The sequence below is a fragment of the Lycorma delicatula genome, chromosome 3 (assembly GCF_047948215.1).
Source record: "Lycorma delicatula isolate Av1 chromosome 3, ASM4794821v1, whole genome shotgun sequence".
Lineage (NCBI taxonomy): Eukaryota > Metazoa > Arthropoda > Insecta > Hemiptera > Fulgoridae > Lycorma > Lycorma delicatula.
This window is the reverse complement of record NC_134457.1, coordinates 138,910,042-138,931,307: the sequence shown is the minus strand read 5'-3', so window position 1 is coordinate 138,931,307 and position 21,266 is coordinate 138,910,042. Positions and strand designations below refer to the sequence as shown.

General features: G+C 31.0%; 1 protein-coding gene across 4 annotated transcripts in view; it reads right to left on the bottom strand.

Annotated features, from left to right (window-relative positions):
- Positions 1-21,266, bottom strand: part of LOC142322044 (peptidyl-alpha-hydroxyglycine alpha-amidating lyase 1-like) — a 58,001-nt gene that overhangs the window by 17,821 nt on the left and 18,914 nt on the right. For all 4 annotated transcript variants that reach the window (XM_075360655.1, XM_075360657.1, XM_075360658.1 and 1 more), the window contains exons 4-8: positions 20,085-20,386; positions 17,345-17,545; positions 11,289-11,498; positions 6,360-6,443; positions 2,222-2,350 (exon numbers count right to left, since the gene is read on the bottom strand). In XM_075360655.1, coding sequence (XP_075216770.1) covers positions 2,222-2,350; positions 6,360-6,443; positions 11,289-11,498; positions 17,345-17,545; positions 20,085-20,386 — 926 coding nt within the window. The remainder of the gene's footprint in view (positions 1-2,221; positions 2,351-6,359; positions 6,444-11,288; positions 11,499-17,344; positions 17,546-20,084; positions 20,387-21,266) is intronic.

Here is a 21,266-nt window from a genome sequence, read left to right as displayed (position 1 = left end):
CATGAGTGAAATGAACATTTTTCAAATCCACTAAGATATAACAATTATTTGTAATTTTCAGTAAGCTATTTGATTATAAGTCTGTAGACCAGTACTGTTATCAAGTCTGAATAACTATAAAAAAAGATAAATGTAACAGAGGCACATACAAAACGTTTTAAAAAAAAAAGAAAAAACATAGTTAAGTTTTTCCGCTTCAATCTGGGCCAATGATGTTGCTCTTCTTGGTTACATGAAATTTAGAGAAATTATTTTAGTTCATTTTTAATAATTACACAGAAATCTTCTCTTGTAAATCTCTAAATTTTTATTTAAAAGAAACAACCTCTTTCTTAAAAGGAAATGGATTTGCAATGGTTAGTTTAAGGTGTATTCGACAATATACCAATTAATGATATTTTTAATTATTTTTACTTCCATAAAAATTAAAACTGTGTAAATAGCTCTATATTACCACAAAAGTTTTAGGCATGATGAATCTAGGATGATCAGTTACACAGACTAAATCCTGGAATTAGACACAATTTATGGTCATGATCTACATGATTCTATTTGAATGCTTCTGTACCTAACATCTTACGAAAAAACAAAAGATGCTACATTGTTAAGTACTGCAAAGAGTCTAAAATTATTTAAAATCATGAAATAAGTACCTTATTTATTGTAATGAACACAATAATGCATCTGTTCTCTCAAATGAATATGAGTTTTTAAGTCTTTAGTCTGACATTTAGTATTATTTTAAAAACAGAAATCTTATGATAAAATCTCTTAACAAGATCTACATGCTAAAGTAAATGAACTTTATAGTTTCTTCATAACTGTACATATCAAACAGGTAGTAATTATTAAAACTTGTTACTTTTACTGCCTTATTTTATCTTTACTGTATAGTGGTTATATATTTATAGGTAAATTAATGTGTACAACAGTACTTAAAATGACTGTTTTAGAATGTACTCTTACTGTGATCATGAAGTAGTGATGTAATAATGTTGGAGAACAATCTAAGACTGGGAGAGACTTTCATGTATGCTATTGATTGCAAATTACATTCATTTTCTCAGCATCTTGACAAGTTTAGGTTTCAATTTTTAATTACAAATGGAATCACACAAATTTTCATTAAAGCATTCAGAGCAAAAATTACAAAGTTTCAGGAAAGAAATCACAAAAAAAGAAACTACACTGTGCTGAGTGAAGAAATGTATTAAAAAAAATAATTAATGAACAAAAATAAAATTAATAAAAACAATAATTAATGAAAAATGTAAATAATGAACTAAATATCAATTCCCAAACAACAGAATCAATTCAATCAAAATTAATTCCCCCAAAATAGTAATTAATGAACTATCATAAGGAGCACATGTAATAATAATAAAAAAAGACTGACTAGTTTTTTTTCTGTATATTCTTTATTTACATGCACCCCTTTTCGCAATGTATCATGCCATTACGTAAGATTGTTAGAACAAAGGTGAACTTAACTTTAGAAACAGATTCATTCTATAACAGCAATAAAACAGAAAGTTAATACTTTTATACAGTTAAAAACAAGTTTAACATTTTAAATTTTATTAAATAATGGATGCCAGTGTAACTCATGTATGTAAGCAATAAATTAATAAAAGACAGAAAACTCCCAAGCACAAAGTGGAATTAAAATCTAGAACCTTCAGTATACCAGAAAATTGTTTCCTTAATTTAGTCATGAAAATCCAAGTGTTAAATTCAACATGTAGAAGTAGATAAACAGGTGCAGTGTAGATAAGCAGGATTTTAAACATTATACAAATTTTTCACAAATATAACAGACTTTTTTAACTGGTTTCATCTCAATACAAACTATCTTAGGTACATAAAAAAATTATTTATATAAAAGTCTCAGTCTGTCAGTGATAAAGCAAGCATATTACCAACAGTCTTCAAAGTGTTAAAGAATTTCAAGTACAAAACATCATAAAACATTAAGACTGATGTTCACGTCAAATAATAATAATAAAGTCAGTGAGTGAAACTAATGCATTTTTTTTTTTTTTAATTTTAATAATGTATAAAAAGTTACAAGATATTAATTAATTTTGGTTAAATTATAATTGGTCAGAGTAATGATCCATTAAATCAAGCATAAAAAAATTACATTACAAATATTAATAGTCAGAGGGGACTAGTTTTCTAGTCTCAAAGAAAAGATTTTCTTCTTCTAATAACAGCTTACCTCTACGTTTAGCTCTTGAATAAACTATTGCAGCAATCAACAAAGCACCAGCAAAAAGAAGTGCAGCTGCTGTTACAAGTATAGCAGGAAGTATACCACTGGGTGATACTGGTATTGGCTGAGTCAAAACTGTAAAAAAATACCATGATGAAAAACAAAATTATCAACAAAAATAAAATGGCAAGGTAAAAATTTTAATCTTTAACTTACATTACAGCTTTATTTTCATGCACAACTTGTTCACTGAAAACATTCAGTAGCACTATAACCACAATACAAGTATACTAGTTTAACAGTTAGGCTACAGAAACATCGCTAGTAAAAAGGAGGAAAAGCAACTACACCCCTCAGATTAATCTTATATGGCAGGATTAGAATAATAAATTTATCAACATATGTAGATTTGCAGATATCTGTTGATTCAATATTAATAGAGGATAGATAACTTTCTGAAAATTCAAATAATTCATCAACATACTGACTGCTGTGCCAATTAAACTAAAAAAAAAAAACAACTTAACCACCAACACAATAACAGAAAAACCTAAAAAAAAAACTAATACTAATAGTCGACTTTTGTGGGATCCTGCATCATCAATCAGTATATAATTAAACAAATTACATTAACTAATAACAAAAAAAAATAAAAATTTAGAAAATAAAAACCCTAATAACCACAAAATTTGTAACAAGAAAACTTCACTGCCATATTGGAATGATGTAAATTTAAAACATCACACCAGTGTGACGTGGTGTTCCTCATCTTGCAGTTGAGGAAAGAGTTAAGTGCGCAGCATATCCAAATAAGCAGTTCCTGTTATGCTTACTTCAGTGAAAAAAGGACAGCCCACGAAGAACTTGCCACCAACTTTTCCAAGATGAAATATTGACTCATTACTTACTAAACACAACATGGTCAACAAAGTCATCACCTACCTGCTGCAACATTTTTTATTACAGTCTGAATGCACAGTGTACTCTGTAGGCTTCAAAGCCTGTAACAGCTGAAAATTACATAGATGCATATGTAAGCATACCCTTAAAACTCTCCACACTGGCATCACCAGCACAGCTAGTTCACAACTGGCATTCCTAATAGGTTTTTTAACATTACATAGAGAAGACTCCCTCCGTGTCATGTTTAACATTCTATTTAGACCCCTTGGTCATCACATACTCTTCCATTTACACAAACATCTGATATTTTTAAATTAATTTTTCCACTGATGAATGTTATTTTGTTAAACAGAGTATCACAATTAAACTTTCTGCAGAACAGACATTGAACTGTAACTAGTGATTCATATTTAACAAACTGCAAAACAGAAAGTTTTCTGATCTGGAGTTGCTATCTTTGGCAAGTGGAAAGATAAGGAATCAATCTGCAACCAGTCCCAAAACTAAAACACCTTTTTGCTCTTTGATTCAAGCCTTAAATCAACACTGTACATCTCATCTAAAAGATATTATATTATTACAAATTAAAACCTGATATTCTTTTTGTACATCCCACATTTTAATAAAATGTTTCAAATAATTAAAAACATGTCTATCTGCTAGATGCCAAACAAAATTATAGGTAATCTAAAATGAGACAGTTGATCTCAGAAGTTTATCTCAAAATCAGTATAGCCACTTTCAAGAAAAATACACATCACAAGCTACTCTTCCCTAGAAAGTAAGGAGTGAAATATTTTCCCATCGTCTTCTTTACTGACCCAAATATACCACAGCACATTAGCACTTGTAAAACATTCACACTGTTTACCTAGATCTTGAGTGTACAGCAAACATCATTAATATGGCTCTCATACAAATTAAGATTATTCTGTAAAAATATTTAAGTTAATCAGTTAATAAGTTGGTAATCATTTTTTTTTTTAAATCTATTTAATATTTTTGATAAAAGATATTATTTAGTTTCTCATTTTAATTTACCTTAAACATTAAAAATGCTCTTTCACAAAAAAAAAACTTATTATTAAAAATATAGAAAGTGTAAAGAAATAATAGTAATAAATAAATATAATTAATTACTTTATATATCTATGCACAAATACATTAATTACACAGGTTAACAAAATTAAGGGATTTGAAAGTTGTTTATAATCTGATAACTGATTTTTATGTTATATTGTGCGCTGATTTCAAATATGGCCGCTGTTTTTTCTCACATAAGAATTTTTCACAATACTAAAAAAAGAAAATAGAAAAAAAGGCGTATTATATAAGTATTCCTTGTGTAAAACTTTTTTTTATAAAAAAGTAATAAGACCTAAAGAAAGGATTTTTGTAACTTTTCTTACCTTTTATACTGCCTTTTACTTTTTCTTTCAACGCTTCTCAAGCCACATTTTCTGTTGTAGTCAGCTTGCAGATTGTCTGTATAGATGCACCAACAATAATTTGCAATCATATTCACATTCCACCTTCCCCGATATTTGTTCTATTTGCTTTATATGTTGGTGAAATCTAGTAATACCCTATATAGCCATTCTTTACTGGTCCAATGTTCTTTCTTGTCCCAGCTGTTCATTAACATAAGAGCAGGGATATATGATGTATCCTCTCTGCTGCCCAAGAAGAACAGAAATTATTTTACATCACTACATATTATCCATTCATGATCGCAATATTTCAGTTCTAAACAACTAATTCTAAATTCTCATAGCATTCTGTCAGATACAAGGAGTGTCCTACCGCCACTGAAGCACATTTGTTGCCATTATGAAGAATAATAGCTTTGAGGCTTCTTTTGGATGAATCATTCATTCACATCATACTTTGTGTTCAATTGCTCCATTATACCAGGAATATTGTTACAATATTGTTAAATTAATCTTCCATATTTAGAAAAGTACAGAGTAAAGAGTTTTCTCAGTATCTGTACCATGAGAAAGAAGTGCCAGGGTCCAGTAAGTTTTTTTTATTTTAGTCTAGATCCTAAAAGTTCTGCTGAATGTTTAGGAAGACATAAATCTCTGACAAAGTCATTCAGTTCATGCTGTGAAAAAAGATGTGGTTCAGAACTACCACGAATAAAATCAACATCATCATCATTATCATTGTCATCATCCTGCAACTCTGTTTCAAAGTAGTTCAGTATATCTTCTAGTTTTTCTGGAATTGAAGGTACAGGTACACTAGGGCCATGATGTACAGGGTGTATGGCAGAATAACAGTTTGGATACAATTTTTTTCTCATTTTTTAAATTGAACCCATGTACAGTTACAAGAATAAAAGTAGCAATTATCACTGTGATTTTGTTGTTATCTCAAGATCACTGGTACTCCAAACTGAAAAAACTTTTTTTTTTGTCTATTTGCGTAGCTCTTCCCCACAAGTAGAACAAACTCTACGAGAAGCCTATGTTTTATCTTGGTCACCAAGTTTTACCCCAAAATAGGCGTAGTACACTTTTTTAACAGTCTGTAATGTTTCTTTGATGTTTTTTCACCAAAAACTCCTCACAAATATAACAGAGGTTATTAGGTGAATAATTACAACCCCTGAAGCCATTTCAAAATATAAAAACACAAGGACAGCACAAATAAAATAACTTCAACTCATCTTATTGAATCAAACCAAAATTATGAACACTACTTATATTCATTTCATACAACCAGACCATAATAAAGTATCAAAAAAATTAACATATGTTTAATTTATGATTCAATGATTTATATTGATTATCAATTTTGAGAATATTTTAATAAATTGATTTAGTGAAAAAATTTTACATGATGGAAATTTTTGACTATTTTTCCTAAAACCAGTATACAAAAATCTATAAGAATCAGTTATTAGTTTTCAAACAACTTTTCTATTGTTGACCCGTGTTATCTTTTTCAATGCAGTGTTTTTTGTTAACTCATATGTTAAATAAGAAAATTAAATATAACAAAAAATAAAGTAATTTAAAAAGAAACAAAAAAAAGTACAGTAAAAAGTAAAACAAACTGTTAATTTATTTAAAATTAAATTTGAAATCAGTATCAAAGTAACTTGTTAGTATGTTATCAGCTAAGCAAGCTGTTAGAAGCTGTTTTTAATTTGAATAAAAGGTACAGAATATTGGAAAGAGGTAAAAAGATTTTAATCTCATTAAAACAAACAGATGAAATGCATTATTCTTACTTTTAACAACTTCTTCTTTAGAAGACGCCACAGATTTTATAGTTGACATATTATTTCCTACCATAAAAGTATTGAAGACATCATCTATAAAAATAAATCAAATTAAAATTAATACACATTAAAAACATTTTTACATTGAGTACATTTATCAACCTTTCTTAGCTTCATCATAACTAAAGCGCCTGTTGATGTGTTTTGGAAATATTCCATTTTTAAAACTCACTATACTCAGCGAGTAAGTCATTGTTTTTTTAAAAAGCTAAGAAAGGTAGATAAATCTACTAAATACAAAAATTATGACATCTTAGCAGAAATGTATATATTTTGATAATTAAAAAGTAACTTTTTAATATTTAATAAATAAGAGGCATGGTAAAAAAGTAAGGACAAATGAGATATAACAATTGGCATCACTGATGGTTTGTAAAAATATAGGAGCTATAAGTGATTTTTTGGGGATGTAACCACCATACTGCCATCAGTTCATTGTTGTTTGGCTTTGTGAGGCAGTGTGGTGTAAACAAATCCCACCAGTTGTGAAGTTCAATCAGTAATTGGATTTCTAAATGCAAGAGGACATAATGCCCTGAAATTCAATATCAACTGTGTGAAACATATAGGCCTGCTGCAATGAGTGAAGGAAAAGAGAAGCAATGGTGTCATGAGTTTAAAGAAGTTCGTTTCAAATGTTCACAACTAACAGAAAAGTGACAGGCCTAGTGTCCAGACTGACAATCACATTAAACATGTGAATGCAAAAGTGAGAGGAAAACATCGCTTTATGATTAGTAAGCTTTCTCCAAAAATGTTCAGAAGTTTTAAAGACAACATTGTTAAGAATCATGACTGGCACTCTAAGCTATTATAAAATGACTGCATGATTGGTGCCAAAAATGTTAACAAGTGCTCACAACGATCAGAGAATGACACATAAGCATGTGCTTTTCATGACCACTATGAGGAAGATGAATTTTTCCCATTTTGTCATTGTTGATGAAGCATGGATTTCATATGTTAATGCAGACACAAAACAACAATCCATTCAGTGGCTTCATTCCAGTTCGTTTATCATTGATTCCCAAAATGGTTCAGGTGGACCCCCAGGGGTCCACGGGAGAGTTGATGGGGGTCTACGTTGGCGTGACAAAAAAATGGGGGTTCACAATTCGTAAGCGGGAGTCCACGAAAATTCATCTGGTTTTGATAGTGAAGAACTAAAATGTTGGCTTGACTTTGCGTATCAATCTAGGCAGATAATCTTTTGAGAAGCTCAGCGACTGTTACTTGTAAAAACTTGCATATTCCATATTCAGTACAATGAACATGTCGAGACTTGCAAAGCGCCGCCGCTGTCCGCATCGCTTGTTCAGACGTGCAAAGGGATGAAATATGACTTGTGGTGTGTGTGCTAGCAATCTTACATGAACTTGTTTGATTCTTCACTAATATAAATACGATTGCCAAGGATAAACGTTACTCATTTTTTCCGGAATTTCAAAAAGAAAAGTAAAGTGAATAGATGTTAGCGTTTCCTAGTGTCGGAAAAAGTAGTAAGTACTTACCTGCTTTTTTGTTATACTTACTTTTATTTTATTTATTGTTTAATTATTTATTTGACAATTTATTGTACACATCAGTAAACAAAAAATGCACAAATTACAAAAAACACGAAGGTAAAAAAGGCGAGGTTTAATCGAGAAGAAATTGCGAGAAGAAATCTCTTCTGTTTAAGGATTTATTAATTTTTGGTCTAAATTTTTTTTTAGATATATAAAAAAAACTATTAGAATCGACTTAAAAACTGATCCTGAACATACCATTTTCCAGTTGTAACCCTTATTCTGTAACACGTTGTATATTTTCATAAATTGTACCTGTCTTTACGTACTTGTAACGTGCATCAAAGTAATAAATAAATGATTAAAATTGCAGAGTTGTGATATCAAAATATTGATTATTTAAAAGTATTTTCTATAGAATTTACAGAAATATATCAAAATATAATTAATGAAAAAATGTTTTATATCACATTAAAATCGGTTCAGCCATTTTCATAAAACTTTCTTATGGATCTTACCGATTTATTGCTTTTAATAATTAATTAATCCTATTCTGTTAAAATAGTCATATAAAACAAAGTTTTTTTTTTATTTACCGGTACGTAACTGATACGAAACATGGCTGAATCTAAGAAGAAATGTCGACTGTACAGTGTTGATTATTTAAAATTTGGATTTCCTCCATCAAAGGCAGACAAGCGATTGCCTTTTGTGCAGCAAAACTTTGAGCAATGACTCTATGAAACCATTGAAGCTCGAAGATCATCTAAGAAGGTGTCATCCTGATAAAATAGGTAAAGATTTGAAATATTTTCAAACATTGAAGGAAAAATATGAAAAGAGACCTACTGTGCACAGTATGTTCACTTCAACGTCTGAAAGTAACGATGATGGCTTGCGGGTATCGTACAATATTTCATTACTTATAGCAAAATCTGGAAAACCGCACACCATTGGAGATAAGAAGAATGCAATACAAGAATGCAAGATAAGAAGCAATGCATTGAATACATGTTTATTTGCCCAATTGTGCGATGAAAATGATGAAGACTTCCAATGATTGCTCTTAGATACTAAAGTACGCTGGTTGTCGAAAGGTGCATGTTTAACAAGATTTTACTCACTTTTTGAATCAGTTTTAGAGTTTCTGGAAGGTAAAGACTCAGATTTAAAAGAAAACCTGATCACTTTGAAAGCTGACATCGCGTACTTGAGATTTGTTCAAAAAATTTAATGACATTAACTTACAATTACAAGGGGACAGTCTCAATTTAATAAAAACAAAGGGTGTAATTTCAGCTTTTCTTGGAAAATTGAAATTTATGAAGCAAAATATTAGTTGGCGCGTATTTTCACAGTTTTCAAACTTGTCACAAGGTGTCACTTGCCTAGATGAGGATATTCAGACATACGTTCAACATTTAATTGCCTTGCATGATGACTTGAAAATCAGATTTGAAGATATTCTGACAATGGAAATAACACCATGGATCATAAATCCATTTGATGAAACGGAAGTGGAGAATGTGATATTACAAGAGGAGCTACTCGAGCTTAGCACTAATGAGGAGCTGAAGGTGATATTTAAAAGAGGGTATCAAACATTTTGGCTGCAGGCAGAAATACCAGAAAAATATCCTGGACTATGGGGAATTGCGAGCAAGCTTTTGATAGCGTTTCCCTCGTCACATCTTGTCGAAAAAAGTTTTAGTGTCGTTACAAACCTTTTATCAAAAAAAGGAGCAGATTCAATATCACAGAACGGGGAGATTTGCGGTTATTCCTAAACAAAACTGAAGCAAAATATTGATAATGTGCTGTCAATCCATCAAGTACATCCCTCCCATTAAAATTGTAACTATTTTGTGATTGTCATTGTAGAAGTTACATTACGTTATTAATGTTTAATTTTAATTATAATATGACAATTTTATTATATTACTTTGCAATATGATAACAATAATAATTAATAGTGTAACGATTACATATTTGAATAAATGCAACACAAAAAAATATACTATTTTTCTTTTGCTTTCTACCACTCTGAATGGGAAGTTTTCTAAATAAAATAAGTGCAAATTGATTGCTTTCTTGTGCTGTGAGTAGATGTCAAAACTGTAAAGTTGGATGGAAGCATTTTTTTTGATTGGCCAACTTTACTTTTTTGACATTCACTCACAGCACAGTCAATCAAAAATTAACCAATCAATTCTCACTTTTTTTTCGGAAGCTGTTAGTTCGTGGAACTCAGCCGTAACGCAAATTTTCATAGTTAGATCTAATCTTCACATTTTTCGTCGACTGGAAATATGGTAGAAATATAGCTGCAGGGCGTCCACCAGAACCAGCAAAATTTTGAAAGTGGTCTATGAGAAAAATAAGTTTGGGAACCTCTGATCTAAACTGAAAAAATTCAAACAAGCCTAAAATAAAAATCATGGCAACTGTACTGTGGGACCAAAAGGATGTGCTTTTGACCGATTCCATGGAACCTGGAACATCCATCACATCATAAGTCTATTGTGAAATACTCTCTAAACTGTGTCATGCCACTCAAAATCAACAATGAGGAATACTGAGATCAGGAATTGCTCTTCTTCATGATAACGTGCGTCCACACGCAGAACATGCACAACAGAAATAATTCAAAAATTTGGATGAGAGATTTTTTATAACCACCCTTACAATCCTCATCTTGCACCCAGAGAGTACAATCTCTTCTGGCTTGCATCTCAATGATTCACGGAAAGTGAAGAGCTGAAAATCTCACTACAAAAGTAGTGCTTACTGATTTTGTAAACGATATAGACAACATTAAACAATGTTACGAAAATAAAAATTTATAAAATACTAATAAATCATACTGTGAAAATAGTGTAATAACAACATAATACACTTTACTTAAGAATGCCTGAAAACTGCTTAACTTTAAAAAATGAGTACAACTAATGATAGAAACAGAAGCAATGTATAAAACTAGAAAAAAACTGGAAAATAAAGCAATATACAACTACATTTGTTTTTAGTGTCTAGTTACACTCAAGTTTTGTATAGTATACATAGATACATATATATGTAAATACATATACATAGCATATCATTCACTGATCCTGAAATTATGTTGCTTATAAGGCAAGATAATTAATAACATGAGAGCAATAGAGAATAATAAGAATGGGTGTAACTTGAGTCAGTATAAAGTAAAAACTTTTGTTCATCCATCTCATGGAATTTAAAAACTAAGCCTTAATTAAAAGTGTGAACCATAATTTATTAAAACTTCATGATATGAAAACATCAACCTGTGATAAATTTTAAGTTCAAATAATTATAATACTAATGTATATAAAAAAGAATACAATTAACATACTGCTCTGATACTTCCAAACTTTATAAGGATCAATTTCAACAACAAAAATGGTCTTTCCATCAGATAAAACAGCAATATCATGAGGAGAAGTCAATTTGTTTTCACCAAACTGAAATAATGCCTGATGATTCTGCCCAGAGATAACACAACCTCTAACAGGCACTGGGAACTGTTTAAATTCTGGTCCATTGACAACAAAAAATAGTCCTCCTGCAAAATAAGATTATTAAAATTAATTCAGTTTAACAAAAAAAAAAAAAAAAAATTATTCTGTTAGTATAAAAATTCCCAACTTAATTTTATACATAAAAAAATTGCAAAACGACACACTTAATACACTTGCTGTAAGTAAAAAGTATTATGTATGACAATTAGGAAACTAAATAACTAGTTTGATAAATAATAATAAATGTAAAAATTGCATATATTATAAAATTTGATCCCAACCGCATCACTTGCCTACTAACTATTACAATGAAAACATGTGTGCTCCACTAGCAGTTTGCAACAAGGAGGAATAACAAGCAGTAATGCAATTTCTTTGGTTGGTGTGTGAAAGAGGCTGAAATTTATAAATGAAATTCATCACAATACAGGTAGAGTGCTTTAAATGCTGAGGTCTATTGTCAGAAAAAGTGTTGTTGTTGCATAACAATGCCTGTCTGCACATGACTTGCCATACTGTTCAAACCATCAACAACTTGAATTTTGAGGTACTGGAACATCCTCCCTATAGACCAAATCTTGTTCCCTCTAACTTTCATTTTTTTGGGCTGCTCAAGGATGCTTTATGAGGTTGTTGATTTTCCACAGACTTAGATGTGCACGAAGCAGTGTGAAAATGGCTTTGCAATTAACCAAAAAACCTTCTTGGAAGGTATATGCAAACTTGTGAACTGCTGGACCAAGTGCACTGACAAGGGAGGTGACTATATAAAACAATAATGAACATACTGAACCCCTACCTTTGTGTTAGTAGATTATAGAATGGAAAGTGTAAATAATCTTTGACTGGCTCTCATATTTCTCTCAAAATTAAAAAGTCCCTATATCTATGATAAAACTGCAACATACAGCTAGCTAGTAAATAATCTTTTAACATTTGATAGCATGTTTTCAATAGGACATACTGGCTAGTACATTAAGAAGAAATCTGGTGGCCTACACAACATTTTACATCAATCATTTCTGTTGGGACAAAACATAACAAAATTGAATTTTTTTACTTTAATTTTTTTTTAAGATTTAAGTTTTTTAGTTACAATTTATAAATACGTACAGAAAAACTTTTCAGCAATTGTGATTTTTAATAAATATCATTTGAAAAAAAAATTAAAAGTTTTAGTAAAATACATAAAACATTTACATATTGTACGCTGTTTAATTTACAAAAAAAGCATAATCTGTCTTTAAGAAACGCATCTTCAGTAAGTAGTGATTAATGAATTTTAAAGTCCTAAGTTACATGATATTTACTTTATTTTTTAATTTAATGTTACTTATATAATTCTAAAAACTGAAAACTGATGATGATATCCCATTTAGGATTAACATTTTTCACAACAAAATTCATGTATCATCTTAAAGTGATTATAATTAGGCATAAACCTATTGTTTGTTATAAGGGCAGGCGGTAAGCTTTTAAGAGGGTTTATTGATGCCTTTTTGCAGGATGATAAGACAGCAGAGATCCCTCCTTTAAATCCAGAATGCAGCTTCTGATATGTCTCCATTTCTCAGTAACTCACATTCCAAGTCTCATAATCAATAGGTCGCTGGTTTCAGTATGACAATTTTGTTTTATAACTTTTATTTTTTTCTCACATATACACAAAAGCATATGATTATTTACAATAATAATATTTATAAGAATCTAGAAAAAACTATGTGAATTTCATGTTTGCTGATTTTTATATTATTTGAATAAAATAATTTTAACCTAAAAACTTTATAATAGTGAGAATAGGGTCAGGTCATATGGGGAATAAAGGATTATCAAGTAGATAACAATTTAAACAAATAGATTTATTTTAATTTTTAACTTGCCTGTTACAATCTGTAGCATAAAAACACAAATATATTCATCACTAAAACACTGAAATGAATATAACAACTATTAATCTAACTATAATTGCACATTTGTAACAATGAAAAATTTCTCTTTACCAGGGCAGTGTTTACCCGGCTGACACCCATACAAACTGCTTTCTCCCCATTCTTTTGTGTCTGCCATTCTTCTCTAGTATCTGCTGCCTGTTGGACAAGAACAATTCCCTATCTTCTTTTCACGATCATTTTGATACCAATCTTTTTGAAGTGTTAACATGATAGTGGAGACAATACCAACTGCAAGTACTGCAGAGTGCAATTTTTCATCTGATCAAGAAATAGTAATTAATGAAATGGATGACAACATAACCATGTTGCTAATTCTCTGATGAGTGATGAAAAAAAGCAAGAATTAACCAAAGGATATGTTCCCAAATACTGCTAAGTCAGCAATCAAAAATTTAAAGGTTGTGAGTTATTTAAAAGATTTTTGGAAATGTTTGATGGAATGGAGTTTATAGAAGAGGTTTTGGTAGAGGAAAAATAAAGATGCACAACACTCCTATGAAAATGAATGCATTACATGGAATGTGATGCAGAGTTCTTTTTCTTTACCTAGCAATGAAGAACAAGAATCAATTGAAAAAAATCTGTTTACTGTTAAAATTAAGGCAACAACTCACTGAAATGCATACAAAGAAATCACTTAACACTCTGTGGAAACAGTCGGCAAATTTGAAATTTATCAAAAAGCAAATCACGATTAGCGTAGTGGAAAGTCAACATCAAAAAAGGTGGCAGCATTTGACATATTTGACATGATAAACAAAAGAATACATGACGGATTTGTTGAAGGAACAGACAAAAAAGAGCTGCTGAAAGAGCTGATATCCGAAAGAATGGACAATGGGAACAGGATTCCAGTTTATTAAAACAAATTAAAATCAGACAGAAAGGTGAAAGATTTTGAAAAGAAACAACACATCTCCAAAACCAAGAGTGGTCTTCCAGTGGATGCCTGCACACTGTAGGATATTAAGAATATGCAAGCCAATGAAACTGCATAAGCTGTTGCAAACATGTGCCCAGTCCAATTTCTCACTCTTCCCTGACCAGCAGGAGGGCCAGAGTACTCAGAGTGTTGAATATACAAATATGGAGAAAAGGGAAAACAGGCAGACATCTATACAAAATTAAACAAGAACCTACTGATCTGGCACTGTACCACAATGCACCAAGGGCAACTGCCAAATTTCTGGCTAGAGCCTGCATTGGCCACATCGTTGCTGGACAAAATCTCTGCCGATTCCACTCAAAGAGAATTAAAATACAAAGGTAAATCAAATATAAATGAGATTTTACTACTTTTTTTAAATTTATTTACTGAAAATTATAAGGCAAATATAATTTATTTTTCTACATAGTTTCCTGCTTTAGAAATACATATTTCCCAGCAAGAAAGAAGGTTTTTTATCGCAGCATTGTAGGATGAAGCTTGTTGTGTCAGAAGCCAATTGCGAATGAATTCCTCCACACCCTTGTCATCTTCAAATTGTTGCCCTCCTACAGCTTCTTTAAACGCCCCAAAGAAATGAAAATCACAGGGCGATAGGTCCAGGTTGTAGGGAGGATGATCAAGTTGAGTCCAGTATATTTTTTCTAGTTTTGAGACTGTTAGAGCTGCAGTATGGGGCCTGGCGTTGTGATGGAGGAAGATGGCCTCTCAAATCAGTTGGTCTCGTTTTTTGCAGCGATATGCAGCCCTCACCTCGTTCAATAGCTCACAGTAGTAAGCAGCATCGATTTTGCATTGCTCATGCAAAAAACCAATGAGCAAAATTCCTCGCTGGTTGAAAAAAATGATTGAAAGAACCTTGTCAGCAGACAGTCGAGTGTTGGCTTTCACTGGGGCTGCCTCTCCTTTCCTCCACCACTCCATACTGACTTGTTTTGACTGGGGAGAGTAGTAGTGAATCATGTTTTGTTGCAGGTGTCGATCTGACTCAAAAATGCATCACCTTCTTTTGCAAACCTTGCTGTAAGCCTCTGACAGGCCTCCTACTATCTCAACTTCTGATCTGTGGTCAAAAAGCAAGGGACCCATCTGGCACACACTTTACGGAACTGTAGGTTATTTGTGATGATCGCTTGACAGCTCCAGTAACTTATACTGACCTCTTCTGCAATTTCGGATACTATTAATCCATCAATCACCTTCAAGAATATCTCAAACCACGCAAATGTTTTTTGTCTGTAATGCTGGTCAGAGGACAGATTGTGTTCCTGACTTTCCACTCGTTCTTGTCCTTCCTTTAACTCTTTATGGCAGGCAAACACATGAGTCCATGATGCTGTTCAGAACATAGTACATAATACACCAACAGCTGTACTATGCTATAACATTGGTTGGGCAAGGCACATAGTATATTTTATCCAACTTATTTGTTTATTTTAATTTTATCAATTCTGATATCATATTTTATATATGTAGTTTTTAATTCCCATAATTGAATTTTTATATATTAAAAAAAAACATTTAATTGGTATTTTTAATAATAAAAAACTGATTTAATTTTATATTTTAATTCTTAATCTTTCATTTTAATTTGATAAAAAAAAGAAATTTCATATACTATGAAAAAATCGTTAATATATTTTAATTGTCTTTGAGTTTAATATATAGTTCGATATAAACATTTAAAAAAAAACAAAAATTACAACTGAAGATGTGGGTTGCCATGAAAGCGCTATTATAAAGGTTATGAAAAAATATAGTGTCATCTTACTTACTTTTTAATTTCTATACTTAGGTGGATCAAGTTGGATTATATATTAGTACAGAGGGGTATGGGGGTATGGGTCTTAGAAAGACTGACTTTAGAAATATATATATATTTTTTTTTTTTTTTTGAGCAAGCAAATTTTGAAATGAACAAGTGCCTTGAATGCTCGGTAAGAGAGTAGACTGATTTTCTGACCTAATGGTCTACAACAACTGGAACATCTGAGAGAATAGTGCTCTGCAAATTAAGTGATGAAGTAAGGGTGAAATAACAATAGAAGATACATTAAATAAACTGGTTCCTATACATCACATAACTAAAACAATATTCAAAACAGTTTCCCTGTATGATTTATAAATTCTAATAATGACAATAATAAACATTACTTAAACAGATAAAAAAATGAATTATGCTAATGTTCTAAAAATAACAATTCAAAGAATACTTCTTTCATTTTCAAAGAAAGATTTATAATTCACACTTTCTGCTTGAAAATACAATTTTATTAGGAAATCTATTCTTCCGCTGGTTAATGGATATTAAGTTTTAATTGAAATGTTTTGCTGTTTTTTTAAAATTTATTCCTCGATAATTAATCATCATAAATTATGTCTCATACAGGCTGTTTTTTTAAAATAATCTGATATAAACAAAATTATTCCTTAATGTCATACTTAAAAGTTTGTATTCAATTCCAAACAGAAATAAAACTGACAAGCTCTGTTCTACCAAAACAAAATGCGTAGTCAGTTAGTGCTTGGAGTTGTAGTGAATTGTTACAGACTGGTGCTAACTTTCTTCATGCACGAATGAACTATATACCATTATCAAATATCTACATATAAACATATAAGTTCTACTTTACTCAAGTCTTAAAATATTCTATGTGCAAGAGAATTAAGTAGTGTCAGGTATTACAAAATTTTACAAGAAAAACTCATAAATAGCTAATTTCCAAGTTTAGATAATAAAAATTAAAAAAATATTGATATACATGTGGACTTGCAGGTGTAAGTAGTTAAAAGTAAATTAATGACAAATTTCATACACAATTAAAGAAATTAAAAATATCTTAATGTTAAAAACAAATAAATTAGAAAAAAAAATTATAAAAATTAACATTATACTTCAACCACAAAGAAATGCTAGATAAAAATAAGAAATAAACCAGTAACTAAGATTATACAATAATCATGAAAAAAGAAATCAAATCTAATGGCTTACCTTGAGCAGGAGTATAAGCTAAACTAAATAATCGTGAACCAGCACATGGTGAATGAAATTTGAAAACAATGGTGCCATTGTGCCAATCAAAACACTGAACTCTTCCATTTTCTCTATCAGCAGTACAAACAAGACCTTTATCTTCAGCCAAAGTTAATGCATGTGGAATCATAAACATGTAATTTGCAGGTTCACCAATTCCTAGAAAAGATGTACTGGTTTTGTAATTCACTGATAGTATCATGATAATATTAATAGATTAAACAATTATAAAAATAATAAACTGCTGATATATAGAATGGCACAAGCTGACAGGCACATTTGAAATCTGTAATAGTAGCTTCTCATGAGGCAGGAAGGAAGATAGTAGAGAGATGAGGATGTCATATCATATTATCAGTTGCAATGGAGCGTTGAAATGTTCAAAAAGTGATACACCTCTCATTTCAGTGTGATACTTAGCCTGCTGTGTCACCTGAACTTACTGTACCAGATTTCTTCCTGTGAGGATTCTTTAAAAAAATGTGTCCTGGAAGTATATCACAATTATTCAAGAAGTTGAAGAAGCCATTGTTGACGATGAAGCTACTGATGATGGAAGCATATTGTCGCACGTTCACGGCATGACCAATATATAGAGAGACAAACAAACTAAAAGTTTCTTATAAATACAATTTATTACTCTAAGAGCGTAAAAAATAAAACAATTAATAATGATAATAGTAGTAGTAATAACAATAACAACACAATAATAATAGTGAATATATGACAAACAAATTAATTAAAATAAGGGCAAGATTCGTTTAAAAATAGTTAAATTATAAAAACCAGAATAGTCTAATTTACTAAAAACATTATAATGACCGCTAAAATGTAACAACAGATAATATTAGAAACGTTTAACGTTCATACAATTCAATTCTCTGCAAATATTATTACTTTTAATGTTTACAATAGATTTATCCTACACTTTGTGAATGAATTTGATACTGCTACTTTCACTACTTTTTTTTTTAACCTCCAGAACAGCTATCAGAATTACTTCAGAGGATGAATGAGGATGATATGTATGAGTGTAAATGAAGTGTAGTCTTGTAGTCTAAAGTTGATCATTTCTGAGATGAGTGTTAATTGAAACCCAACCACCAAAGAACACTAGTATCCATGATCGTGGATACCAGTGTTCTACATTTCACTGTTTACCAATAACTCACTGAACAACTTCCTGTATTCAGCCACTGTTCATACTAGAATGCTTGTGACATACTCCTTCACTCATTGTTATTACACTCTTACTGATATCGCCATCATCACAACTATGCCAAACATAGCCTCGCAGAACTACTCGCTTAACTACAAACTGTTCCTGCTGTCCTGGCAGTATTTATATCCGCTGGCCTGCAGATCTAGTACCCACTTCATTCCTTAATTGTTGAATTGTAATAACTTTCATCATCCGCACCTTACATTTTCCCATAAATTCTTATTTCAATCCAGAACCCTTCTCGTCAGACAACAGCTGTTGGAGGTGCCATTGTCTGTATTATAAACAGATTGTTTTAAATGAGCCTGTTACCCTGAGAAAGGAATCCCTTTTAATTCCTTCTGGATTGTTCCTTTTGTTATTATTTTCGCATACTTTCTTATTAATTAGAAGAAATCCATTATACCGGTCCTGTTACACTACCCCCTCCTTAAAGTTGTTTGTTCCAAACAGCTATTTGATAAGGCACCAGGCAATCCAGATGAACCACGATCTTCTTTGTTCTTGAACTGTGCTGAATTCTGTAGACTATGTTGTTGATTCCATTCAATACAGTGTTAAATCCCTCCCAACTGGTCTGAGGTTTGGGACATTTTCTGATTATCTTACTGACACAGTCTCCTTGAAACCCTTACGAATTTGCCTGGAGGTCATATCTTGCATCTGCTAATTGTGTTCCAATGTAGCTCTGAAACTCCTGCTCGTTGCTCCACCTTGCAGCAGTGACCATAGTTGATGTTACAGGGTCGTCTGGAAAGAGCATCCTCACTTGAATATTTCCTCATTGAAAACTTTTCATTGAAATATGTAAAAAAAATATATATCTGATATTTGCATATGGGTTATAGTGTTATCCAGAGATAATGTTATACGAGTTACACATTTTTGGAGGTCATACAATATTCCTTGAATATTCCTCGCAAACTATGGAATAGAGTATTAAAATGACTTTCCATTATCATATAACACTATCTATGATGGTTAGTCAGATGACCTTCAAAAAAGATCAAAGGTAATATGTGTGACCACATATTTTAATGTAAAATTTTCTGCTCTTTTCATTGGTGGGGTCAAAAATTGGTCATTCCATTTGAAAAAATTGTGTCAACCTTGAAATTAGGTCACCATCTGGTGTCCTCCTTCAATCTTAGTAACTTTTGTTCACGTCATTTTTTGTATTGCACGTAGTTTATGAGAAAATCACCTGGGGCGATTAAATTGAAACACTATATGTGTGTATGTGTGTCCACGTGCACATGTGTGTGTGAAAAAAGCAATAAATTTCTTTCATACACTTACCACATTATTATTTATTTTTATTAGAAAGGAGCACACTAAATAAATATTTATAAACTAGCATGAGTTCATCTTCTATTACTTTCTTTAAAAAAAAAAAAAAATACTTCTATCATGATTAATTAATTATCTTATGTTCAGAAAAACTAAAAAAGAAAAAATCTGAAATTTTACACTTACCATGATTAATAGTTGATCGTCCCCATTCAGAAATTTTTACGCCACTTTTATCAAATTTAAGTATCCGTGAGTTGCAATATCCATCAGCAACAAAGAAATCACCCCAAGAAGTGACAGCAACAGATGTTGGTTTACAAAAATGGACTGCATCATTACCAGGAACAAATGCTTCTCCAAGTGTAAGTTCTGCTGTTTCTGGTTTATTCTTCACTTGTGAATATTTGAAAACTTGATGTAGTGCAACATCAGTAGTCCAAACATTGTCACCTTGGTCCACTGTGATTCCATGAGGTAAATAAAACCTGTATTGTATTTTAAACAAACGTTAAATAGAAGTAAAATTACCACTAAAAAAAGGTAAATCCTGATTTTAAGCATTACAGTACCTCTTAATTTTTAGATTTATTAGTATGTGCTAGTATGCAAAAACAAAAATAATTGAAATAATTTTATCATATTTTTTTTCTAATTTAATCATTAATATTGATTAAGCGATTAACGACAACAACATAATTAATACTTGTCTTTTTTAAACTTTAAATTAACAACAGAATTTACTGTATATTCCCTATTAACAGACTCGATAAGAAAAAAAAATCTTTAAAATGTAGATGGGCTCTCCACAGTAGAGAGAATGTAATAATTTATTTTTTACACAGAAATCATTTTAAATTAGTGATTGTTGCTAATTTTTGTTAAAGTAGTCATACTTTTTTGTAAACGAAATTGTAGAAATAATATATACATATATATAGTATTTCTACAATACCTCAAAGTAGCAACACTGTAAAGTTACTAGTAGTGCTGATTTATATTAGTATTAATATTTCTTAGTCTATTGTTGCCACATGAGACTGAAACAAACTTTTCATGAAACAAGTTTTTGTTGTGCGTTACAAAAATGAGTGACACTAATTATGAGCAACATTTTAGAATCAAGTTTTGACTCCCTGAGAATGCTACTGAAACTGTTTCAAAATTGAAAAGGGCATATGGAGATGACGTTCTGCCACGAGCCCAATTTTTTAAGTGGTTTAAAGCATTTTCAGATGGCTGGGAATCAGTTGCAGACGATCCACGCTCTGGAAGACCGTTAACATCAAAAATTGACAACAGTGTTGAGTGAATCAGACTTGATACGGTACAACTGATAATTAACTGTCAGAATGATTGCACAATAAT